Source organism: Acinonyx jubatus, chromosome B2 (assembly GCF_027475565.1).
Source record: "Acinonyx jubatus isolate Ajub_Pintada_27869175 chromosome B2, VMU_Ajub_asm_v1.0, whole genome shotgun sequence".
Lineage (NCBI taxonomy): Eukaryota > Metazoa > Chordata > Mammalia > Carnivora > Felidae > Acinonyx > Acinonyx jubatus.
This window is the reverse complement of record NC_069385.1, coordinates 9437384-9464686: the sequence shown is the minus strand read 5'-3', so window position 1 is coordinate 9464686 and position 27303 is coordinate 9437384. Positions and strand designations below refer to the sequence as shown.

At 42.3% G+C, this 27303-nt stretch overlaps 1 protein-coding gene and 1 non-coding gene across 5 annotated transcripts in view; both read left to right on the top strand.

Annotated features, from left to right (window-relative positions):
- Positions 1-27303, top strand: part of TULP4 (TUB like protein 4) — a 239541-nt gene that overhangs the window by 172875 nt on the left and 39363 nt on the right. For all 4 annotated transcript variants that reach the window (XM_027056542.2, XM_027056541.2, XM_027056540.2 and 1 more), the window contains one exon: positions 24929-25109. In XM_027056542.2, the coding sequence (XP_026912343.2) occupies positions 24929-25109 (181 nt within the window). The remainder of the gene's footprint in view (positions 1-24928; positions 25110-27303) is intronic.
- On the top strand, positions 6271-6377 carry LOC113598963 (U6 spliceosomal RNA). The gene has a single exon (XR_003419724.1). It is a non-coding gene; the product is annotated as a U6 spliceosomal RNA (small nuclear RNA).

Sequence of the window (27303 nt, the reverse complement as noted above, 5' to 3'; positions counted from 1 at the left end):
ACCTGGTAATATACTTTAGGAATTTATCTAAAAACAGAAAGGAAGAAAATAAAAGTTACAGTCATTAAAACATTATTTGTGATAGTAAAAATTTGGCAACAGCCTACTTGTCTAAAAATAGACTGGGTAAGTAAACTGTGGTATTACCACTTAAAGGATTATACAGTTTAAGTTCAGGAAATTATGGATTGTGGTTACAAAGACAGTGTAATAATCTGCAAGAGTTCTTATGATATAATGTTGAGGGGAAAACTCAGGATATGAAATGGTGTATGTGGTATAAGATTATCACGTCATTAAACAACCAAAAGAAACCCATCCATTTACTTAAAAGACCTGAAAGGAAACAAAACGCCACAGGTAGGTTGTTTTATAGTGATGAGCTTTGGGGTCATTTTCTAAAATTCGTTTTAAAACCCATTTTAAAATTTTCTTTAATGTATCTGTTTTACTTTTGTGATAAAATAATATAGAATAACCTAATAAAATTATATATTGATAATTCATTTTTTTAACGTTTATTTCATTTTGAGAGTGAGGGCATGTACGTGCACACGAGCGGGAAAGGGGCAAAGAGAGAGAAGAGGGAGGATCCCAAGCAGGCTCTGCACTGTCAGGACAGAGCCCGATGTGAGATCCTGACCTGAGCCGAAATCAAGAACAGACACTTAACTGACTGAGACAGTGAGGCACCTCTGATAATTCATTTTTAAATAGAAAATAATAATAATTTATATTTTACAAATGGTGCCGGAGGTCAGCTCCAGCAACCAGGGGTTCCCGAAGGAAGAACGGCATTGGTGAAAATAAAACTAAAATAAAAACAAAAAATAAAAATGGACACAGACAACAGCAGCGTGTTGAACTGGCCGATTTATTGTAGCAAACTTGGCATTATGTTTGCTAGTGATTTCCCTGTGGCATATGTCATCTATGTTTTTCTAACATTACCTAACTTTGAAAATGTTCCTATGTGTAATCAACCTTTAAGAAATAACATGGCGATTTCCCCCTAATTTTCCCGCATACCCTTTGATTATTGATTAATTTCTTACATTATTCCATTATGCATCTGTGTTTATCTATAATCTACAAAGCATTTGCTTTGCTGTTCTCGTGAAAGGCCCTCCATTTCTCAACACCTCAAGTGGAACAGTTACAGGGACCTGACCTCCTAACCACATGAGGCCAGAACAATGTGTTTGCCTCGGTCCGAGGTGCCAGAAAGGGGCCGAAAAAGCCTTAGAAACCCATGCCTCATACATTCTCAGAGAGACAGTGCACCTAGGAATTAATGAACCATTCTATACCTTAACCGACTAGGTTCAGTCATCATCTGGAATGCCTCAGGGGGCCAGGTGGGCCTAGGGGTTGAAGTCACCTGTGCCCAGAGATACACTCCTTAGTTGCCGGAGTGAGGCTTTCAAATCCATATGTCTCTCCTTTATAGTCCCTCTTTGCTGGCAAATGCATGAGACTATCCTTCCTGTAAGTAGAGGAGTCTCCATAGGGGATGGCAAGGGCTAAACGTAAGGCCGCACGATTTCTTGCGGAACCTCATTTTCTTCCCTAATGGTTCTTTTCCCAGGGGGCCTGCCGAGGGCAATTCCCCAACAGACAATACCCCAGGTACTTTAATAAGGCCAAATTACCTAAAAGCAGGAGTACAAGAAGCTTCACTGTCGGCGGGCTGCCCTGCAGTCACCCATCCGTCCGCAGCCAGGGCCCTGCCACTCAGGCTGGGATAGCTCGGCTTCCAGCAAAAGGGAAAAGCTTTGTAAATACAAAGCTTGTGTTTTCCAAATACAGCAAAATCCATAAAGTGCCAGGACATTTCGTAGCAGAGATTTTAGTTTAATGTTGATAAAAGCAAGCATTAGTATAATAAGGAACGATAACTTTCAGTTTTGAGTCTTAATCTTTTCGTTCTTTTTTTTTTAGCTGAATTGCTCTCTACTAATCACTAAACATTTCTTGCTTCCGTTTTTTTTTTTTTCAAATAAAAATGGTCAATATTTTTTTCTTTCTTCTCAAAATGACTATTATGGGAGCTACAAAGAAATAGTTTCAACACATTTCTTCCACGGCCCCCCCCCCCAACCAGTCTCCTAATTATCCAGAGGCATATGTGTGTGTCTGTATGAAGCACTTGAATTTATTGTGCCCTTGTGGTTTTGTAGGTTTTTACTGCTCCTGGAATCAGCTGAAGAAGCCTGCTGCAGCCTTCTCAGCAGCCTTGCACAGACACCCCTCCCTGCACCTCTCCTCCTCTGTTCAGGGTAGGGGGGTGGTGAATTATTTCCTGCCTGTTTCCCAGGGCTTTTGTAATGATCAAATGAGGGAACAGATGTGAAAGTACTTAAAAATATGTAAGTGGAAGTCTTGGCTTTGCATTCTTCCCTTGCCTATAGGGGTGGAACCTGGGAGGCTCATGTCATAGTCCCCTGATGAGCTGTGTCTGCCAGTATCCCTAACAGACAGCATACAAGGAATGTGACAGTCACAGGACCCAGACATGCTGGGGACACGGTGGGTGAGACTTGGCGCCTGCCTTTGAGATGGTGGGGGCCAGATGAGACAGACCCACAAACATCCTGTGCTCTGTCCTGACAAAGTTACCTGTGTAGCAGGCAGCATGGTGTCATGGGCATGAAGGGGGCAGCTGGGCTACAGTTTTAATTTTTTTTAATGTTTGTTTATTTTTGAGAGAGAGAGAGAAAGAAAACATGAGTGGGGGAGGGGCAGAGAGAGAGGGAGACAGAATCCAAAGCAGGTTCCAGGCTCTGAGCTGTGTCAGCACAGAGCCCCACATGGGGCTCGAAGTCATGAACCAGGAGATCAAGACCTGAGCTCGAGTCGGATGCTTAACCAACCGAGCCACCCAGGCGCCCCATGGACTGCAGCTTGAAGCCAGGCTAAGACACTTGGGCTTGGCTCTGTAGACCTGTCTGTAGGACCAGAGCGTGACTTAGGCCCGTGTTTGGTCTCCTGGTCCACAAGCTCTCTCTGGAGGATTGCGTTTACCGGTTCTGTATTTGGCCTGATGGGTGGGATTTCACTCAGGAAAGTGCTGCACTTGCTACCTCTCAGAAAGGTTGCAGACCACTGAAGCAACAAGGGTCCTTGTAAGAATTGAAAAGGGCGAAGAGATATATGGGGTACTCCATCAATCACATTTGAACTGAGACATGGAAAAATAAAATTCCTTCCTCCATGTTTGTCACTCTTTCATATCTCTTGCTCGGTTTGAAAATTATTAATGAAAAAAGACAATTTGTAATGTAGTGTCCTGAGCTCTTACATTGGGAGTTGGTGTTTAAAGCTCTGCCTCCTCCAACTCAGGGTGTGTCTTCCCTTCTCCTGGAGAACCTCCTGCACTTCATGTAGAGTAAAACACCATCCAGGATGAAGCTGCCTCCTCACATCTTGAGATAGTTCCAATCATACAGGATTTTAGGCTGCTTCCTAACTTTTTAAAATAAAAGGAGTACCATTTTACAAGTGAGTTAGATAAGAGTCTAGCTGTTTTCCTACTTGTGTATTTTTCTTTGTGTGTGTGTGTGTGTGTGTGTGTATTTTAATGTTTGTTTATTTTTGAAAGGGACAGAGAGAGCACGAGCAGGGGAGGGGTAGAGAGAGAGGGAGAAGGAGAGGGAGAGAATCCCAAGCAGGCTCCACGCTGTCAGCACAGAGCCCAACGTGGGGCTTGAACTCATGAGGTGTGAGATGATGACCCAAGCTGAAACCAAGAGTCGGACACTTAACTGACTGAGCCACTCAGGTGCCCAACACTTTTGGGGTTTATAGACTAAATCCTAGATGGAAAGTGGCAACCCTTTTCCTGGAAAGATGTGCATGTGCACATAACATGATTATATGTGTCGCTTTGCATAGAATGTTGGGTGGGAGCTCATAGGATTCCATTCATGAACTGACCCCTTTACATCCTGATCTAGACAGTTTAGAGGTGACCTTTGGGATAATCCTTCCCGGCTTTCTGTTACTCGTATATTCAAACATTACAGAAAATTGAGAGAATATACTTGCCTTAAATTCAGCAACTAATATTTTGCCATATTTATGTATGCTCTCCTCCTCTTCCTCTGCCTGCCTTCCATTCTCCCTCTCTCTTCATACATGCACACATTTTTTGTAGTACTGTTTTTGAACGTCAGTTATAGACATTATGACACGTCACCCCAAAACATTTCAATATGCTTGTCCTAAGAATAAGTTCATTCTCCTACATTTTAACCCCCAGGAAATTAGCAGTGATATTAGCTGGTACCCAGCCGCTCTTCATAGCTCTCTAATTGTTACAAGAATGAGTTTTGTAGGTTTTTTTCCTTTTTTTTTAATTTATTTTTTTTGTTATTTAGAACCAAGATCTAAGTTGTATACAGCAGTCGTTTATTATGTCTTGAGTCTAGAAAAGTTTCCTCTTTTTTTCTTTTTTAAATGACATTGCCTTTCTAGCAAGTTTAGTGTGGTTACCTTGTACAATATTCCACACTCTGGACTTGCACAGTTGTTTACCCATAGTATCATTTAATTTCTACTGGCCTCTGTATTTTCTATCAATGGGAAGTTAGGTTGAGATTAAATTTGGATTAAATAGTTTTGGTAAGAACAGTTAATAGGTGATACCTTATCATGTACACTGAGCCACATTAAGAAGTGTATAATGTCATGTTATCCCACTGAGGGTTGCTGATTCTGATGGAACCTTTGTAAAAACAAGACTAGTTTTTCATAGCATGTTCTTAATTTCATCTATACTTAACAGCGATTTTTTTTTTCCCAAGTGATGTGTTTCATTTTAGGCTAAAATTTATCTTCCATTAAATTGCAAGAAGGAAATATGATCCTACTTGTAGTTTATATAGTAGGTAAAGACTGTCTTAGTCTCCTCAGGCTGTTGTAACAATTCTGCTGGCTGGAGGGCTTAAGCAACAGACATTTCTCTCTCACAGTTCCAGAGGATGAAAGTTCAAGATCAGGCGTTGGCAGGTCTGGTTTCTCATGAAGCCTCTCTCCTTGGCTTGCAGGTGGCCACCATCTTTCTGTGACCTCATGTGACCTTTCCTGTGTATGCTCATCCCTGGTATCTCTTCCTTTTTGTATAAGGACACCAGTCCCACTGGTTTTCGGCCCTATCCCTATGACCTCATTTAACCTTAATTACCTTACCTTTTTACAGGCTGTGTCTCCAAATACTGTCACATTAGAGATTAAGCCTTCAGTATATGAATTTTGAGTAGGATACAAACATTCAGTTCTTAACGGCCTCATAAAAAATATGAGTTGTCAAAAAATATTTTGAAGAATAGAAAATTCACAGAAAAGACACATAAATTCAGCTTGATAAACTTGAGATGTATTTATAAATAGAACAGTATTTGTAGGGCTTGGGAGAAACAACAAATGGTGTAAATCGAAAATGTCAGAGAAATAAATATAAATATGGGGAAAAAATATCTGTGGGTCCCCAGTTGGTCAAGAATAATGCAGCAGTGAAGCTTTTGCCATTACTAAGAAACACCCAGCATCACAACAGAGTGCTGTAGGAGGAGGATGCTTGGTCCCCTGTACAGTCTCCAGGGGTCTAGGGGAACACCATGCCTCTTGATACAGGTAACTGCTTTGAAACATACACACTCACATGTATCCATCCTGTATTCTTTGAGTCTTAGGTGAACATGAGTCCACTTTGAGAGCCTTTGAACCAGAAAAAGTTGTTGAGAAGTTGAGGTACATTTCCATCAGGAAAGGTGGAGATGCCAGCACGTGATCCAGTGTGTGTGGGCATGAGCTAGGCTCTCCTAGAACAGTGAACATCCGGTGGATCTGTGTCCATGGAAGATGGGATGGAAGGAAAAAGCCTCAGACTCTCATCTCAGGAATTTAGGTTGGATGAGGAAGAGTTTTGTGGTTCCTGTTCTGAGTGAAAGGGCACACCTAAACTACAGGAAGAAAGCTCTAGTTCCCACCCCTCTTGGGAGAACACCTCACAAGAAGAAAGCTCCCCAGAACCCCCCTGCCATGGGCACAAGGAGGCCTGCAGAGAACTACTTTTTAGGCTAGTGGTTCGTTTTTCTCTTTCTGGGTCTCCCTTCTCTACCACAGCTCCTGTAGTTTGATGTGTGAACCATTTGGATTTATTTTAAGGGGATCCCTAGGCATGGAAACTGTGTACATGTTAGGGAAGTTAGCAATACTCGTTGTCACTCACAGTGCAGTCCCCAGATCAGATGCCATGTAGTTCATCTAGTGCCCACTTCGGCAGCACACATACTAAAATTGGAATGATCCAGAGTGGATTAGCATGACCTCTGTGCAAGGATAACATACAAATGCATGTGGGTCGTCCGGGCCTTGCAGCTTCCTCCCTGACTCGGTGGTCCTTTTCAGGGATCTCAGTCCTCGACTGTTGGCCTTTCTTTCCAGCTGCTCCTGCTTTCTGCTCTGACAGAGCTGTCTCTCTCCCCAGGCCCCCAGAGCCACAGAATCCTTGCCCCATGTGAAGCCTGTCCTCCAAGCAGCCTGGGGCTTCACTTTGCCCCCTCCCACACTGTCCTCTCCAACTCTGACCGAGGCGTCTGTGACCCCAGTCCGCATTTCCAGGCCTCACTCATGCTTTCTGGACACTGCTCTCCCCCCAGCCTACAGCGAGGCCTGGGTTGTCACATCCACACCCCCACACCCTGCTCCTGGAAGCCCTCCTGTGCTCATTCCTCCTCCTCACCTGGTCCACTTGTCTAGGGCTCCAACATGGGGTTTTTCCCTTTTTCTCTCCTTTGGGCTGATTTCTCCCACTGCCACGGCCTGTCAGCTCCCACCTGAGTATGCAGGCTCCCCGAGCTGCGTTCTGTGTGCACCGTCTGTCCCTCCCGCTGAGCTGGCTGCCTGCCTGGACCCCACTTAATCCAGCGTGGGCCCTGCTTAGCACGGCAGTCTTCTTCCCTGCCCTCTCTTCTGTTGCTGACCACTCACACTGGACTTGCCCTCCTCCTTGGCTTCAGTCTCCTCTTGGTCACCAAGGCCTGGTGATTCCACTTCTTAAATACTTCCGTGTCAGGGATGATTTATTTGTATTTACATGTTAAAGATGGTTATGTTCAAACCAGCTCAAGTGCAGGTGTCTAAGCTCTCACACACCTTGCACTCTGTAACAGGACTGCTCGATTTGGTGACTTACAGGTTCTTCCCACTGTCCCTCTTCTCCAGCTTTGTTCCCTGGCTGGTTCCCTCTGTTCCTCGGTGGCTGCTTCTGGCGCACTGGGCTGCCTCCTTCCTGGTTCCCGTGTGGTAAGGGAAGGAGTGACTTTTCAGGTTGTTGAAGTTATTGTTTGTTTGTTTATTTATTTATTGACTTACTTTTGAGAGACAGAGCATGAGTGGGGGAGGGGCAGAGAGAGAGGGAAGACAGAATCTGAAGCAGGCTCCAGGGTCCGAGCTGTCAGCACAGAGCTTGACGCAGGGGCTCGAACTCACGAACCGCGAGATCATGACCTGAGCCAAAGTCGGACACTCAACTGACTGAACCACACAGCTGCCTCGTCGTTGAAGTTAAAGATCTCCCTTTGCCTGTAGCAGTGGCTTGCAGACTGTGGAGCTGCCTTCCTGGGGCAAGGGATGGAGGGGGCTCCTGGGAGGAGAGGGCAGGACCACTCTGTTTCTGTCTGTGTTAGATGCGAATTTGGGCTTGTGTCTTAACATTTTGTTTTTTGAGGGAAAATCTATAAGATAAACATATGAGTCTGGTTCCTCTCTATACAATCTGGTCCCTTTCTAACTTTATGTTTACTAGCTTTTGTTAAATACCTGTAGTTTTTGTTGCTTATTTATTTTTTTAGAGAACACAAGCACGGGAAGGGCAGAGGGAGAGGAAGAATCCCAAGCAAGCTCCACACAGTCAGCACGGAGCCTGACACGTGACTCTATCCCACGACCCTGGGATCATGACCTGAGCACAAATCGAGTTGGATGCTCAACTGACTGAGCCACCCAGATGCCCCAAAGAGCTGTAGTTTTTAAAAGTCAAATAGTACTAGTAGGCTTATAATGAAAAAAGTTTAAAACACACAGGCACCTTTTAGTTCCCAGTGCTATCCTTCACACTTTGATTCCTATTCCCCTATTTCCCCTCCCCGAGTCCCACTCCAGTTTCAACTTTCTGACTCCCACTCCGATTCCCACTCCCCAATTCCTACTCTGCTTCTCACTCTGATTCCTACTCCCCGTTTCCCACTCTCTGATTCCCACTCCCTAACTCCTGCTCCCGGATTCCCACTCCCTGTGGCAGGCACTTTTTATTTTGACTCTTTGTGTTTCTCTCCATATTTCTGAATTAAAGGCTTGTTCTGTCTGATCTTGACTGTTGAGCCTCAGGTGTTCTCTACTAACTTCCTACCTGGAAAATGAGAAGTCTTGGAATACCCCTTTCTGTACGCAGCCTTATTCTCTCCCACGCCCCGCTTCCCTGCGTGCTCCTGTCTGCACAGTTGGTGGTCAGTGTTCCATGGTGAACATGGGATTCATAGACAATTGGCACATACAACCAAGGTTGAATGGCTGCCTCGTGAGTCCTTGGCTTTGCCCACAGTTAGTAAAGTTGCCTTACTTACTGTTTATTTGTCTGGGTACCAATCAGATTAATCCCTACACTCTCCAAAATATTAGAAACCTTTCGGAATATATTCCACCACTCAGGAGATGGTTTTCTGGTGCTGTTCCTCCCATGGCCCTCGGGCCCCCGCGCCAGCAGCACAGCTGGTAGGTACCCTGGGCGTTGGTTCCCTTGTCTCCCCTGGTATGGGAGTCCCTATTTCCGGGATCATGCACTTTTATTTTGTGGTTTGGTGGTACCCTCTTTTGGTGGAACATGTCTTCTGGGTATTGGAAATTTTAAGACATTTGCTTTATATGTCTCCTCCCTTGTTTAGCTGGGACATGGCAATCCCTTTGCAACTCATTCTTTTAGCTCTTTGGTATCTTCTCTTTCTGGATATCTTACTACTCAGATATTGTCCTTCTAGATTGATGATCTGATTTTAATATCTTTTCTCTCCCAGTTTCTTTTCTTTGCCTGCTTATCCTATTTTCTGGGCAATATCTTCCAAGTTTTCTTTGACCTTCAAAAAATTAATGGTGTTTTTAATTTTTAAGAACTCTTTTTTGTTTTCTGGTTGTGCTTTAAAAAAAAGAGCATTGGGGTGCATGGGTGGCTCAGTTGGTTAAGCATCCGACTTCGGCTCAGGTCATGATCTCACAGTTCGTGGGTTCAGCCCCATATTGGGCTATGCTGACAGCACAGAGCCTGGAGCCCACTCTAAGTTCTGTGTCTCCCTCTCTCTCTGCCTCTCCCCCACTCACACTGTCTCTCTCTCTCAAAAATAAAATAAAACATTAAAAGAAAATTAAAAATAGCATCATATTCATATTTCACAGAGGATGAAACAATATAAAGATATTAATTGGAGATTCTGAAGTATCCCTCTGTATTCTTCACCATCTTTTTCCTTCAGGTTCTTTCTGGCTTTGTTTTGGCTGCTTTTTCATATTAGATGCTTTTCTCACATGTCTGGGTGGTCTTTGGTCATCTCATATTTTAGAGGTGGAGACTAAAAAATGACCTGGACACTGGGGTGCGGGGGTGGTGGTGCTGCTAAGTGATGGGCTTCACTGCGAGGCAGTGCCTGGGCCTGTGCTTCTGCACGTACCTTACCTAGTGACTGCGGTGGGCTCGTTTCTCACATTGAGTTGCTGGTGTTTTACTGTAGGCCCCTGAGCTGTGTGTGTGTCTGGCCCCTCGCCCTGGGCTTCCATTTAGCCCCTCCAGGGGATCAGACAATGTGCACCTGCTGTCTGTGTGGATGGGAGAAGACATGTGAAACTTTGCCTGTTCTTTCTCCGTACTTCCACCCTCACCTCCACCTGGGGAAGGGTCTCTGGCTTCCATGGCACAAATCAGCTTACTCCTTATCTTCTAACTTGCTGTGGGATTGGGCCTTTACTTGCTCTGGTCTGTTTGGTCACTCACCATGTGTCCATCTGCTGTCCAGTTTCTAGATGTTGGCTTCTCTGTCTGCTGACCTCCTCTCTCCAGCTCTCTGTTAGAGTTTCACACTCATTACTGTCAATTAAGTGGGATTTGGGAAGGCATCCAGGCCATCATGTGACCTCTCTTAGCTCTGTAGCCTTCTCTCTGGCCGCCATTCCCCTACATACTAGCCTCAGTGGGCTACTTTGGTTTCCTGAATTCGTATTGCTTTCTTGCCTTTGCACATGATGTTCCTTCTGCCCTTGCCCCTTGTCTGTCCAGGGAGGGTCCACCCATCCTTGAAGACCCTTCACAGTCTGCCCTTTCCTCTGCTCCTCACCCAGGCAGAGTTAGTCAGTCTGGCTCGCTAGCCAGGTGCTCCAGGAGCACCTCCTGTGTGCCAAGAGCACATTCTGTAACATTTTCCACATTCTGTAGTAACTGTTGGTTGGGTGTTTTCTTCCTTACCAGATGTGAGGGCAGGGACCACGCCTCATTCTTCCCTGTAGCCAGGTGTCCTCAGGGCAGTAGCTTCGGCAAGTAGGGAGTGAGGGAAGAATGCTTTGTGTGGAACTGCCAGCCTCTCTCCTCTCTGTGCCTGGAGACAGTGAAGTCCATGGCCTTGCCCAAGAAATGCCATTTCCCTCCCATCCCCAACTACCATACACACGCATGAGAGAAATTCCTGGTTTGCCCTGCACATCCTGCCCTAGGAGCACCCAGCATTAGGTTTTCATTCATACTGTTTTATATAGAAAATACTGTTTTATAAAGCAGGGGTTTTCACATCTGCCAGTATTGGTGTGGAGATTTCATTAGTTTTGGCTGATTAGATACAGGCATTTTTTATTTTCTCATTTTTCAGGATATATGGTTATCCCTCCTTAAAAAAGCAGTTTGAATGGGGATCCTAATATCTGAATTCTTCCTACTCCAATCCAAAGCAGTTTCTGAATGTGAATTGACAGTTTAATCCTAACACATGGTATGGAAAATCCAGCTCGGTGAGAATTGTTAGATATTAGGCTACCCTGCCAAGAAAATACACGTGATCTGCTGGGATGAAAGCGTTTGCAAGATGACTCTTTCTGTCTCCTGGCTTGGTGCCCTGCTGTGCTGCCTGAGGTCAGCAGGCTAGAGCTGACGGCACCTTAACAGATCACCTGCCCTAAGACTCGTTTCCCCCTTTTCTTCCTGTGTCCTGTCTGGCCCCTCTTACTCCACAGTAATGACAGTTTTTATATACCCTGAGCCAACAGCCTTTTTTGTGTTGTAATTCTGAAATTCTTCTCTTTATCTAGTGTGCCTGTTACGTATATCCATGATGAACATCCTAAATTATGTTTATAGCCACAAGAAGGAAACTGTAAGCCTCATTTCCTTTAATGAGGACACAATTCAGTGTTTTTTTAAAAAACCATAAAGTCAAATGCTTATTGTTCACCAATTTTGATAGTACATATAATTAACTACATCATAGAGTTTATCCAGACAACAAAAGATAACAAACCATGGTTAAATTATATGGCAGAGGATATTGTGTGATGATCATGAACTTAGAAAATACATCACGAGCACAGTCCCATACAATAAAGGGGAGAGACCTAGAGCTTTAAAAACACATTTTCAGGACGCCTGGGTGGCTCAGTCGATTATGCATCTGACTCTTGATATTGGCTCAGGTCATGATTTCATGGTCATGTGATCAAGCCCCACATCAGGCTCCTTGCTGAGCATGGAGCCTGCTTGGGATTCTGTGTCTTCCCCGTCCTTCCCCCTACCCCGCTCGTGCTCACTTGCTCTCACATTCTCTCTCTCTCAAAATAAATGAACTTTAAAAAAGATAAAAATGTTTAAAAAACCACATTTTCTTCTCCAGAGTATATACAGATGGTCCCCAACTTAAAACAGTTTGACTTACGATACTTTGATTGTTTGTTAAAAATCTTTATTTACAGCTTCTGTCATTAACATAGTTCCTATGTGTTGCATCTGTTTTTGTTTTTGTTTTTTTAATTTAAATTCAAGTGAGTTAACATGCATGTAGTTTTGCTTTCAGGAGTAGAGCCCAGTGATTCATCACTTGCATATGATACCTTCATGTAATACCCAGTGGTCATCCCAACAAGTGCCCTCTTTAATACCCATCACCCATTTAACCCCACCCTCACCCACCTCCCCTCCAGCAACCCTCAGTTTGTCCTCTGTATTGAAGAGTCTCTTATGGTTTGCCTCCCTCTCTGTTTTTATCTTATTTTTCCTTCCCTTCCCCTATGTTCATCTGTTGTGTTTCTTAAATTCCACATATGAGCGAAATCATATGATACCTGTCTTTCTCTAATTTTGACTTTATAATATTGCAAAGGCGATATGCATTCAGTAGAAACCATATTTCAAATTTTGAATTAAAAATTTTAATCTTTCCCGGGCGAGTGCAGCCCTCTCCTGCTGCTGCCGCACAGGAGCTGTGGCTCCCGGTTAGCCAGCCGTTCAGTCACAAGGACGGGTGACTGATATGCTGGCAGCCCTTCTGCACTCGTACGGCCATTCTGGCTTTCCTTTCAGTACAGTGTTGAATAAAGTACAGAGATTCAACACTCCGTTATAAAATAAGTTTTGTGTTAGATGATTTTGCTCAACTGTGAAGTAGTATAAGTGTTCTGAGCACGTTTAAGATACAACATCACAGGCTAAGGTATGATGTCCAATAGGTGAGTTGTATTATATGCATTTTCGACTCAGGATATTTTCAACTTATGATGGGTTTATAGGAATGCATACCCCCTGGGGTGGGGGTGGGGGTAAGTCGAGGAAGGTCTGCATAGCCACAGTCTTACAAGTGAAAACTGTGATTTCAGTGGATACATATTATACTTGACCTTCAATTACAATAAATAACCAGTGGTTTCTCCTTTGGAGTGTTTTGTTAGGAAAAAAATATTTGTCACATAGTTGGAATATGTCAAGTATTTGCTCCAGATGTTCACAGTCCTAATGAAATACAGGTATACTTCACTTCATGTAGTAGATACAAAAATGTAGGTGAGCTGAATTTTTGTAATCATGATTAAATTTTAATATCCACATAAAGGAGTCTTCTCTATTTAAAAGAATGTTCAGTAGAAATTGTCCTTGTTTAGAAGGCAATTGTTTGGGGGCGCCTGGGTGGCTCAGTCGGTTAAGCGGCCGACTTCGGCTCAGGTCATGATCTCGCGGTCCGTGGGTTCGAGCCCCGCGTCGGGCCCTGTGCTGACAGCTCGGAGCCTGGAGCCTGTTTCAGATTCTGTGTCTCCCTCTCTCTGCCCCTCCCCCGTTCATGCTCTCTCTCTGTTTCAAAAATCAATAAACGTTGGAAAAAAAATTTTTTAAAAGAAGGCAGTTGTTTGTGTGAAATGAGAATTCTTCACCTAATACATCTTTTTACTAAATGTCTAGTCTTAGTTTTCCATGACTAGGGGTAATATTTGTTTATAAACACTAAAACTCTTTAAAAGAAGGAGGTCTCTTTTTTTAATGTTTTATATATTTTTGAGAGAGAGAGCATGAGCAGAGGAGGGGCAGAGAGAAAGGGAGACACAGAATCCAAAGTAGGCCCTAGGCTCTGAACTGTCGGCACAGAGCCCAATGCGGGGCTCGAACTCACAGACTGTTGAGATCAGGACCTGAGCCGAATTTGGACACTTAGCCAACTGAGCCACCCAGGCGCCCCCAAAGAAGGAGGTCTTAAATAATTAAATAGCAAATATAAGTGGGGCGACATCATGTCCTCTACCCTCTGCTCTGGTGTGTTATCATTTTGTTGTTTTTGTGTTTTTTGACCTAGGAAGAGGGAAGTTGTATTCTTTTTGCTTTTGCATACAAAGGGTAGATCCCAAGCCTCTTCTTGGCAGCTGAAAGGAAATGTTTCACATCATGTGGTTCCTTCTGATCTGATCTGTGGCATCTGCTGATGTGATCAGTGATCCCAAGTCCAGCAGTGTTTGTACACCACCTTTAAATCCTGCTGGTGCCACAAGGGGGACAGCAACGAGAAAAATCACTGAAAGTACCCATCGTACCTTTTGTTTTTATGTACACACTTTGCAAAACATATGACGCTTATTTCCCATTTGGAGGAGAGTGCAGTCAGGACTGGGGTAGGTAGTGTAGCAGGGTCATTAAAGGTCAGTGCAGGCCTTTTAATTGATGTAGTTCAAAGAATTTACAAACTACAAATTTTACATCGTTACTATACGACATCTTTTCAAAGACAGTAATTGATGAAAAAGAGACTAGCATAGGTACTAATGAAAACTTTAACACATCAGTTAGTTGACAACCGTAATTATTCGTTTACTTTTTAAGTGTAAGGTTATGATTGAAGTACCAAGATGGAACTCAAGAAGATTTGCTAATTCCCCGGTATTCTAAGTGATAAATAATCCTGTAGAGTGTTTTTAATTAGGTAGTTTTTAAACTCTGATTAGAAAAAAAATCAGTAGCATATCAAAAATAAATAGAGGGGTGCCTGGGTGGCTCAGTCTGTTGAGCGTCTGACTTCAGCTCAGGTCATGATCTCACAGTTTGTGAGCTCAAGCCCCGCATCTGGCTGTGTGCTGATGGCTCAGAGCCTGAAGCTGGCTTTGGATTCTGTGTCTCCCTCTTCTCTCTTCCCCTCCCCTACTTATGTGCGCACCCTCTCTGTCTCTCTCTGTCTCTCTCTCTGTCTCTCTGTCTCTCTCTCAATAACAAATATTTTTTAAAAAAAAAAATAAAATCAATTCCTCCTTTATTAAAAAAAAATAGTAAATAGAATAAAGAACCTTTGTATATTTTGCCACATTTGCTTTTTTATCCCTTTATTCTTTTTTTTTTTAACTTGCTGTACTTAAAGTAAATCCCTAATAGCATGAGTTACTTCATTATAAACCTCTTCAGAATGTGGCATTTCCTTCCATAGCCACAGAGCCATGCTCACACCTCCTCTTTAATTTGAAGAAGGCTCTTGTCAGATTGCAGTAAATAACTTGTCTGGCACTTGGATTAGCCCATGGCTTTAAAGGAGGACATCTGTTGAATCAGAGGAGATGGGTATTCATTCTGAAGTTTTACTTTGTCTTACACTATAAGATAGGAAAAGATTTATAAAGGAAACTTTAAAAAGTAATGTAAGAACTCTGCTTTCTCAGCTAAAAAAGTGATGTTGTATAAATGTAAATGGCTGATATTTGACATACAACTAATGACTACCTCATAGATGATGCCAACTCTTTGCTAGAATAAAAGTCAAATTTAACGAAACCAAATTAAAAAGAATCACAATATATTATTTGCAAAGACGGTTTATTCACCATGAGAAAATATTTCCCTTTGCTGGCCCATTAAGTGCTGGTGTTTGGAGTGACTCCACTGACTGTGCCTAGTCCTCTATCTGGACCTTTAAGGTAATAATTATAGGTGCTATATTGGTTTAGCTTCACTGGAAAGATTTTAAAGCCATTGTGTTCAGCACAACAAGAAAGAAACATGGAGATCTCTCTCACACAAGTTCTTGTACTCAAATAATTTATCATTATTGTTTAATATCCACCAACTCGCTAGAATAACATCACAGTGATCCGTTTCTATGGCGAAGACCCTCCATTGTGAGTGGACTGTAAGTAGGTTAAAGGACCTATGGAGTAGTCTACCTGGCAGTTTGTGGGAACAACTTTGAAATTAGATTTAAATCTAAACCACTGGAAAGAGTGATTTTCTTTCTTGCCCCCCATTAGATTTTCTCATGACTTTTTATTAGTGTATACTGCAAAAGGGAAACCCATTTTATCTTAAGCCCTAAACGGAACACGTATAAGAATGGTTTTTGCCAAAATAGGCAGGGAGGATGTGAGTAACAAGGAAAATAATGGAAACCTACCTAGGAAAGGAAATCAGATGGCCTCCCACCCTTCATGGCTATCTTTATGCAACTACTGATACTGTTTAGTTTTTTTTTGGTTTTTCCTTTTTGTTATTCTGGACGTTCTGTTGAGCTCTTTATAGGAGAAAATAGCGTTCTTTAGCAAAAACAGGTGCAGCTACTGTGTTTATACTTTCTTTGTCAATGCTATTTTGGTTGACTGAAAATGGTAATTAAGATGTTTAAAAATTACGTTGCTCTTTGTTTTCTCTGGACACATATCATTGATGAATCACTGTACAGAACACACAGTATAGACAGATTATAAAATATATTAAATAAAAAACCTTTTTTGAAATTTATATTTAACAATATAATTTAAGAATGAAAGATGGGAGGCAGTTATTCATATAAATGGATTATTAGGTACGTCTTTTAAAGAATATGTTGGGCGGGAGCAGCATGAGCAAGGTGTCTGAATAGCAAGCCCTGGACCCTCCTTTCCTTATTAGCAGATACACCAAATCAATAATACACAGACCAGCTCCCTTTGTGAAAAATCCAGAAACTAGTTGAAAGACTCCTGCACCCGTGGTTAAATGTGAAATCAGCCACATCAAAGCTGGTAGGAAAATTCAAGATACCCTCTTGCCATCATCACTACTCCCAGCAAAGTATAATATGACTGAAAGAAAAACCCCAGCTCTCAGCTTCTTCCTAGGAAGAAAAGGGAAGAACTGAACTACACGTGCAACATTCTGATTTTTTTCTGGGTGCAGCTGAGGCACTGGCTTCCGTCTCACCTGCCTCAAAGAGCTAACAGCATGCCGGGGCCACTGAGATAGTGTTTGAATTAGTATGGCAGTACTCATTACAGCCTCTCCCCCTGGCTCAGTGCAGAGTGAGCAAGAGAGGAAAAGAAGGACAAAACGACTATAAGATTGGCATAAAACAATGAACAAGATGGCAATAGTAAGTTCTTTCTTATCAATAATTACTTTAAATGTAAATGAATTAAACTCCTCAGTAAGAAGACATGGAGTAGCTGAATGGATTAAAAAAGCCAAGGTCCAACCATATGTTGCCTGTAGGAGACTCACTTTAGATTTAGGGTCATATGTATGCTGAAAGTAAAAGGATGGAAAAAGATAACTCCACGCACATGTTAACCAGAAGACAGCAACGGTGACTGTATTTATATCAGACAAAATAGACTTTGTCAGAAACTGTCACAAGAGACAAAGACATTATATAATGGAAAAAGGGCCAATTCACTTGGAAGATAGAACAATTATATATGCATGGAACATCAGAGAACCTAAATACATAAAACACTGATGAAGCAAACATTGACAGCACTGAAAGGAGAAATAAGCAGCAATATATATTGTAATGGTAGGAGAGTTCACGGCCCCTCTTTCAGTACCAGACAGTATATCCAGACAGAAAATCCATAAAGAAGCAGTGGACTTTAACAACGCTATAAACCAAGTGGACCTAACAGGCATATATAGAACATTTCACTCAACAGAAGCAGAACATACATTCTTCTGAAGCACACGAAGAACTTTCTCCAGAATAGATCATGTGTTGGGTCACAAAACATGTGTTAACAAATTTAAGAAAATTGAAATTAGGTATCTTTTTCAATCACAATGGAATGAAACCAGAAGTGAATAGTATAGGTAATATTGGAAAATTCACAAATATGTGAAAATTTAAGAACATACCCCTGATTAACCAAATGGGTCAGTGAGGAAACTGAAAGGAAAATTAGAAAATACCTTGAAACTAATGAAAATGAAAACACAACCTGCCAAAACTTATGGGATGCAGCAAAAGTAGCACTAAGAGGGACATTTATATCAATAAATACAATAAAGAAAAGAAGAAAGATCTCAAACAATCTAACTTTACAACTCAAGGAACTAGAAAAAGAACAGACTTAGGCCAAGTTAGAAGGAAGGAAATACTAAGGTTTCAAGCAAAAATAAAATGAAATGGAAAATAGAAAAATAAAAAAATGAAACTAAGAGTTGATTTTTTGAAAAGATCGATAAAACTGACAAAACTTTAGACTCTAAAGTTAAAAAAGAGATGACTCAGGTAAAATTAAATGAAAACAAACAAAACAAAAAAAATCAGAAATGAAAGAGGAGGGTCCCCTGGCTGGCTCATTCAGTAGAATGTGTGACAATTTTTTTTTTTTAACGTTTATTTATTTTTGAGACAGAGACAGAGCATGGATGGGGGAGGGGCAGAGAGAGAGGGAGACACAGAATCGGAAGCAGGCTCCAGGCTCCGAGCCATCAGCCCAGAGCCCGACGCGGGGCTTGAACTCCTGGACCGTAAGATCGTGACCTGAGCTGAAGTTGGACGCTTAACCAACTGAGCCACCCAGGCGCCCCGAATGTGTGACTCTTAATCTCTGTCTGGGTTGTAAGTTTGAGCCCCACATTGAGTGTAGAGATTACTTAAAAATAAATCTTAAAAAAAAAAAAATGTGAGAGAGGAGATAATACAACTAATGCCACTGAAATAAGGATCGTTAGAAATTACTGTGAACAGTTCCATGCCAACAATTTGGATAACCTGAAAGAAATGGGTAAATTCCTAGAAACATACAACTTACCAAGACTGAATCATAAAGAAATAGGAAATCTGAGCAGACCTATAACTAGCAACAAGATTGAATCAGTAATCAAAAACCTCACAGGAAAGAAAATGCCAGCACCAGATGGCTTAATTGGTGAATTCTGCCAAACATTCAAAGAATTAACACCATTCTTTCTCTCTCTCTCTCCCCCAAACTTGAAGAGCAGGAAATACTTCCAAGCTTATTTTAAGAGGCTAGCATTACCCTAATACCAAAGCTTGACAAAAACACTAGAAGAAAATTACAGACCAATATCCTTGATGAATATAGATGCAAAAATCCTCAACAAAATACTAGTAAACTGAATTAAGTAGCAAATTAAAAGGATAATACACAGTAGGCAAGTGGGATTTATTCCTGGTAGGCAAGGATGTACAAAATATGAAAATCAACTAATGTGATACACCACATTAACAGAATGTAGGATAAGAACCATATGATCCCCTCCATAGATGCAGAAAAAATATTTGATGAAATTCAACACACTTGCATAAAAAATTTCTAAACTAAGAATAGAAGGAAATTACTTCAACATGGTAAAAGCCATATATGAAGATCTCACAGCTCATATCATGCTTAACAGTGAAAAACTGAAAGTTTTAGCTCTGCGATCAGGAACAAGGCAAGTATGACCACTCTCTCCATTTCTATTCAACATGGTCCTGGAAATTTAAGAGCAATTAGGCAAGAAAAAGAAATAAAAGGCATTTGAATAGGAAAGGAAAAAGTAGAAGTATCTGTTTACACATGATATGATCTTAGGGGTGCCTGGGTGGCTCAGGCGGTTAAGTGTCCAACTTCAGCTCCAATCATGATCTCACATTTTCACCCTACTCCAAAGACCTGATAAAGAGCTGTATTCCTGCAACACTTTTCTCTACCTCATTCAGTGCATATTTAAATATATTTTTAATACTGTATTCACATGGTGTAAAATTTTAAACATTCAAAAGGATATATGATGAAAAATCCCATTTCCTCTACCATCCCCAAGCCACCTAGTTCTGTTTTCCCAGAGATAATGCTATTTCCAATGATTTCTGGAGATATTCTAGTTAAATGTGTGTTTTAATTAGACGTGTACTCAGACCATTTCCCTCCACCCCAGAAACCATGTGTGGGCATCTTAGAAGGGTGAATAGACTTAAAAATGGAGCCTGAAAGATTTGGAGAAGAATGTTCTAACAGTGGGAATTACTTAACATCAAAATTGATGCCTGGGGCAGAAAGTCTTTCCTTCTCTGAAACTCTTTAAACATAGGATAGTGTGTCACCTTTATGAGTTAGTTTGTAAGAGGTTGTTCTGCAGTGACGCAGTGCAAAGACCAAAATTACGTGTTTAACCCAAAGGTACAAATTTTTTATTGTAGATATTTTTAGTGGGGTTTCTTTCCCATATTTATCAGAATAAGTCTTCTTTTTTTTTTTTTTTTTTTAATGCTTATTTATTTTTGGGAGAGTACTCATGAGTAGGGGAGGGGCAGAGAGAGAGGAGAGAGAGAGAATCCCAAGTAGGCACTGTGCTGTCAGCACAGAGCCCGATGCTGGACTCCATCTCATGAACCGTGAGATCATGACCTGAGCCAAAATCAAGAGTTGGACACTCAACCAACTGAGCAACCCAAGTGCCCTAGAATAAGTCTTAAAATGTCTGTTTTAGAAATTATTGATATAGTCAACTGTGAAATTACATTTCATCTTTAAAAAAAAAAAAACTCCAGGAAATACTCTGCTAATCAGTTGAGAAATTCTGTCATTTACAACTGTCTGATTTCAGTGACTCTTTAGTTGCAAAATATTCCAGTCTGTCTTGAAGCATTTGAAAGGTAGTGCTCTGAAACCCCAATAGGGAGGTCTTTCAAAAATAAATTTTGACTTCAGTGGTATTTCTGAAGAGAAGAATCCTTCTAAAGAGCAAAGGGACATGGTCCCTTCATTCCTGTCTCCACAGTGGCACATTTAGACATTTGCCACCAACAGGGTGGAGGTTACTGGTAGGAATGTATAATCACTTTGTTATCTGCCCCCCTAGTTTTAAATCACAAAAGCAAACGGACAAAAAGGTCAATTCCTTCTGGAACTAGTTCCAATGGCTACTAGTTAAACTCTGCTACAAAAGAGGTGAGCATTTACAGAAGTGTGTATTTTTATAGTTGAAACTTCCTAATATGGTTTTTATTCAAGAATTTAGATGAATACTGGTCTCCCAAAATAAAAGTACTGATGACATATCACTGGTTCCAAAACGTAAATCTTGTGAATGATTTTATATCTTTTTTCCTACCACCTTTGTTTTGTGGCTTGGTTCATTTTAAATTACTGGTAATAATTGTGTTATATTTTAAAATAATTACATCTAAAGATAGTTTAGAATGGAGTACACGGTTACTAAACACTGCCTGAAGTGAGGGACAGCCATTGAACAGGTGTGGCCTGAGGACCAGCAGCTTTCTCCCAGCTTGTTTGGTTCTTGGTGTACATGTAACAGAGGGAATATTGTCCCTGCCCCGACATGAAGCCTGCAATCCAACAGAGAAAACAGCAGGAAAAATACGAGACAGAAATTTACTTTATCCATTATTGCAAGTATTTTGGAGGCCAGTTTTATGGGAGGATTTGATAGTTTAAAACAGAAAGGAAAGAATTTTTTGCTTCATTTGTAGGAAAATTTGAGTAAAGGCCAAAGCTTTGTGCAGAAATATGCTTATTAATAGTCCCTGAACATTTTTGCTTGTGACCAGCAACATGTGAGAACCTGGGGGTGCAGACCTGCCCTCAAGAAGCTCACAGTTTAACGGGAAAGAGGTATGCGAAAATAGCGAAGTTGCAAGTGCTGTGGGGGGCATGGTTAGAATGAGATTAATTCTATGTGGTGGGTCCCCAAAGCCTTCACACATGATGTCTGAGCACCTGTTCTATACCAGACACTGTACAAGACATCGGAGATAAAACACAAGCCACAGTCTTTGCTGCAGGAGGACCTGGCTGTGTGTGTGTGTGTGTGTGTGTGTGTGTGTGTGTAGGTTAGGGAAAGGATGAAGTCATGCATTTCATCTGGGACATGTTGGTTCTGAAGGGCCTTTTGCACATCCAGGTGTAGATGGCAGGTAGTCAGTCTGATGCGGGAGTCTGGAGCTTAGGGGAGAGGCTTGAGCACGAGCCAGCCTTGGACAGGATCTTTGAAGCCATGAACACAACTGTGATCTCCTAGAGAGGGAAGACTGCCCAGGACCAAGCTTAGAAGAAGAGACACAGCTGGGAAGGAGGAGCCAGCACCAACCTATATCTAAAGCACCAGAATTAGGGAGTAGAAGCAGAGATTGACGCATGTGCCTGTTTGTGTATTCAATATTATTAGACTTCTCTGGCTTATTCTCTTACAGGCCTTTGCTCACATAAGCTTTGTCTCATTGGAAGTGTTTAGGCATGAAAAGAACTTGAAATAGAAGAGATTTTTTAAAAATCTGATTTCATGTTGTATCAGTGTTCTCGAGTTATCTGTGACATACTTCTTCCCAAACACAGTAACTTCCTCCATCACCGCTTGACAACTAGACTGTTAGTGCTGCTTTTTTCCTTCTCTCTGATCTTAATAGTGCGTTATCTTCCCAGGAGAGCTATAGTTGGAATTGATTCATGGCGGGGAATATGGGGGCTGGCTTTAGTGTAATGTTGAACACTGATGCCTCACTAAGTCACCCATCCTTTATTCAGAAATTAGATGTCTGTTCTACTGTCTGTTATCTGTTCTTCTCTAAAATGGAAAAATGTGAGCATTGCTCAAAATATCCTTCAATGCAGAGGCATTTCCTCCCTCCCTTCACAAATACTTACTGCCATGTGACATCAACTATGACAGTCCCTGGGGAGATAGTAGTGAGCAGAGCACATATGGGCCATGCCCTGAAAAGCTTACAGTCTAGCATGGGAGTCAGAAGTGAAATATTGCACAGAAAGGTATGAAAATAGTGATGATTGCACCAGTGGAAGACCAGGGTAATGTGAACCTATAAGAGCAGGGGGTAGAAACTTGTTTGGGATTGGTACATATTAATTCTGGGTACTTGTGAAAAGTAACTGCTGCTGGCTGTGGCCTGCCAATGAGCTATCTTTATTAGAAACAGAAGTCATAAATTATATCAAATAACCCCTTCACCCAGCACCAAGGCATGGCTGCTCTTCAAAACATACGTGAGCAAATTAAGGAGAATGTGGGAAGGGGGACAAAAACAGCCTGCTTCCTGGGGACATCACCCATGATATTGGCCTGATAGGTTCCCACACATCTTTTTCCTTGGAAATACATAAATTTACATCTCAGTTAAAGCTACAAGAAGTCACATTCCATATTTATCACCATTGAAAACTGCCTACCAAGCTCATTCAGCAGGTGCCTCTTCCAGGGCTTTAGCAGGTCTGACCACCCCCAGTGTCTTGATCCCTGTGCCAGTGCTGCACGAGGGCTTTGCAGACGTGCCAGCAGATACTAGTTTTCTCCATTGCTAGCCAAAAACTCAGCTTCTTCTAAAGTGTTTTATTGTATTCCTAGTAGTTTGTGTGTTTTTTATTTAAGCCCAATGCAGTAATAGATTCCTTATTGCCCCTGGAGAAAACGGTTTGAGCCTTTTTTAAAATTTTCATTCATTAAAATACAGACATGTTTAAAGGAATATTTTTTTAATGTTTGTTTATTTTTAAGAGAGTGTGAGCCGGGGAGGGACAGAGGAAGAGGGAGGCAAAGAATCCAAAGTGGGCTCTGCACAGATAGTAGCAAGCCCAATGTGGGGCTCGAACTCCCAAACCGTGAGATCATGACCTGAGCCGAAGTCGGATGTTCAACTGACTAAGCCACCCAGGCGTTTCTAAAGGAATGTTTGATGGACAGTTGATTTATTCTAAAACAGCTCTGTAAATTCTGTGAGTGTTTTACTACTTAAATGAAATATATCTTCCCCTGCAATTAATCTATCTTAATAGTCAGGATTTATGTACTAAAAATGCCTTTTGATGGTCACTGACTTTATTTAATAATAAATATTATTAAGTGCCCTCTGTACCCAAAGTTGTTAGGTGCCAGGGAGATAGCTGTGGACAGTCTTTGCCCCCAAGGAGCTTAATGTCAAAATCTTAATGGCAAAAGGAGGCAAGGACCTAACACACCCTAAATAACTTTCCCTCTGTGTAAATCCTAGTCTTTCCAGTAAGAGAGCCCAGTGGTCTGATCACCTAATGGCCTTGTCAACTAACTTGACCTCTCAGGTTGTTTCTGCATCTGTAAGATGGAAAGACTTTGCCTGCTTCTCCTGATCAGTTGCTGATGGACACAAGGATCTCATTAAACACAAAAGATACAAAGTTTTAAATGCCAACAGATGCAGAAACTACCACCACCCAAAACAGAAGAGAACATGGTGTACTCCCCCTGGAGGTCCTGCTTCCCGTGGGGTTGGTCATCCCGCTAGAAGACACAGCTCATGTCAGGGGGCTTCGAGCAGCTTTGAGATGGTGCCTCTGTTGCTCCGATGAAGGGGGGCTAACCCCTCCTCTGCCCTGCCTGTGCTTCAGCTCTGCCCATGCACTTGCCTGCACCCCCACCACATTCCTGCGTGTGCGCCCAGACCAGGTGAAGTGAGGGTGTCAGGCCCATCTGAGCTCTCTATCGACAGTGCTGGTACTTAACTCCCAGGATTATTTTGACAATACGTGAGGTAAAGCTCTTAATATAGTGCTTAGCACAAAGTAAGCACTCAGTGAATGTGTTAATACTGTTAATACATTATAACATTAATTATTAATACAAAAGACTGTTCCTCTTAGTCAAATAAAACATTAGACAAACTATTTCAGGAGCATCTTTTCCAAATGTGGTTAGATAACCTGCTTATATAACCAAATATATTTTCTCTTTGGTCAAACATACACCTGAAGTTTTTCTTCTCAATTTGAGAAATTCTTACCAAACCTCCGCTGCTGCTTTTTTTCATTCAAGAAAAATAAATATTACCTTCTTCCTAACCCTCCTTCTCCAACCAAAAGAATAAAACATGCAAAAAACAAAAACAGCAAAAAGACAGTGATTTTGCTGGTATTTGTAAATATCCATACTCCATAACAAATGTGTTTATTTTGCCATTAGTCACATTTCAGTATTAGAGGACTAAAATGCTTGCAAGTTAATAGCCAGCTAAGTTTCTGGTACTTAATGCTTTGTGTATTGCCTCAGCTACTTAACTGCTCTGTTTTTTGAGTCCTAAATATATTTTGTACATCTTAACAAGTTAAGGTGATGAGTTTTGCCAGAAACCGCAGTCCTTTCTCCTGGTCCGTCAAGGGTTCCCGTCCTTGGTTGCAGGTGCTGTTTGGCACGGCCGACGGGCAGGTGATCGTCATGGACTGCCACGGCAGGATGCTGGCCCACGTGCTCCTGCACGAGTCCGACGGCATCCTCAGCATGTCCTGGAACTGCCCCGCCTTCCTGGTGGAGGACAGCAGCGAGAGTGACACGGACTCAGACGACTACTCCCCACCCCAAGGTAGGAAGCCGGAGGAGGAGGGTGAAGTCCACCACAGGTGCAGCGCCCTGACCCACTGGGAAGAGCTCCGGTGAAGCACAAGGCAGGGCAGCCTGACGTCTGGTCTTGATTCGGCTGTCTTCCCTCTGCCATCCCTTTTATCAGAATCACCGCGCAGGTGGATGAAGCTCCGTTGGCTTAGGTTTCGCTAGACATGAAATGACCCTTTTCATGTCCCTAGGGAGTTGTGGGGCTTAGCTGCTTAGCAAGAATAAAGAGAGCTGGAGACAAGAAATGCTGTGCTATTACTATAACTTAATCTGTGGTGTTTCAAATCCCTAATGTCATTAAAACCTGTAGCTTTAGTTGTGTGAGAAAAGGATTAGTTTTGCCTGTAATGCAGGCCAGTACATGGGGCTGCTGTCCATGCCCCTCTTCTGTCTTTTGGGGGGAAACTTCCTTTTCTCAGTTCAGAAGAACCTGTCTTCCCCTGTAAGTCTCACAGCAATGTCAGTTTAGATTAATTGGCATCTAGTTTTTTAATATTTGGACCTAAGGAAAGGTTTCAGACTCTTGGTGGGGATGATTTCAGACTCCAGCCTCCTTCACTTTTGCAGTGCATTTTATCTCCCACACATGTGACAGATACACCTCCCACATACACACACAAAAAGCCAGAAACCTTTGATGTTGATGCTGGCCGTCACCAACAGCAGCATTCGTCATTGGCCTACTCAGGACCATGGCACTTCCCTAGTACCCCATTCCTCTTTTTTTTTTTTTTTTTTTTTTTTAAAGGAAAAATACATTGTGAAATAGTAGGAGATCAGACTTGGTCATACTACTGCAGGACTTCTGTCCTCGCACTGCTCCCCTCTCTGGTGACCGTGGGCACGTTCATCCTGTGAGCTGCTGGTCCGGGGAATAGATCTTTAACTGTGTCCCCCATCGGCATCTACCCCCATTGGTACTTGGAATGCTCTCATTTTGTCCCAGACATGATATAAGACATGATGCTTCCCAGAGACATTCACGCATTCATTCAGTCGTTTGTTTAAGGAGATGACCATTTTCACATGAAGGAAACTTTAACAATTTTTTTTAACGTTTATTTATTGTTGAGAGACAGAACATGAGCATGGGAGGGGCAGAGAGAGGGGAAGACACAGAATCTGAAGCAGGCTCCAGGCTCTGAGCTGCCAGCAGAGAGCCTGACATGGGACTCGAACTCACAAGCATGAGATCATGACCTGAGCTGAAGTTGGTTGCTTAACCGACTGAGCCACCCAGGCGCCCCACATGAAAGAAACTTTAGATCTGTTGGGGGTAGTGTTTCAGGGTGCATGGGGTTGGGGGAAGGAGAATGTACTTCCATCTGAGACATAAACACCCTTTCCTAGTAGGGCCCCAACCTGAGTGAAGTATTGACTATTTCTCCAGCCTCATAGTAATAAAGTCCGTGTTATACAAGGTTGGATACTTGTCAGCCCACTTTTAAAACAGAACTTTACTAGATTGACTGCAGATTCACTTAGCCCCATGTATTATGGGAAAAAAACAAGATCTAGAGAGCAAGTTACAAAGCAGGTTCAGAATGAGTCCAAGGATAGAATTTAGACCCCGGCTGCTGCTTTAACACATTTCCCTTCTCAGAGCCATGCAGCAATTTGGAGGATGACTGGGATTTGCCTTTCACATAGAGCTGGGTTTTTCTTGGTGGCCTAGGGGATTTGAGCACAGAGGTAGGTACGTACAGCATCTGAAAGTGAAGCAGAGGAAAGTAATACCTGAGGATCCTCCACAGGCAGGGCTGAGGTGGGGCGAGTGTGCGGATGTCAGGCCAGCCCACTCCGGATGGCTCCCAGGGATGAACTCAGCATGGGTATGAGGCCTGCAGGGGGCCTTCTGAAAGAGCCCTCATTTATCTTGGCCTGTGGGAGGGAATGACTTTTACTTTTGAAGCAGCATGTGGAAGAATCCAGAACATGACCCATCACAGTTCTTCCTTAGCATCCATGAGTACTCCTTCAACTTACAGAGCGGAATTTTCTTTATACTGGCTGTGCGCTGCAGATGCAGCAGAATTGTTTATGAGCCACAGCCAACCTTGGCTTTCTCTCCAGGTTTGGAGTCTCTTACGGTAAAAACTTACTCGTTGTGGCTGCTGTGGCTCCCTATTTCCTATAATGTCCAACGAAAGGGCATTAGTGTTGAA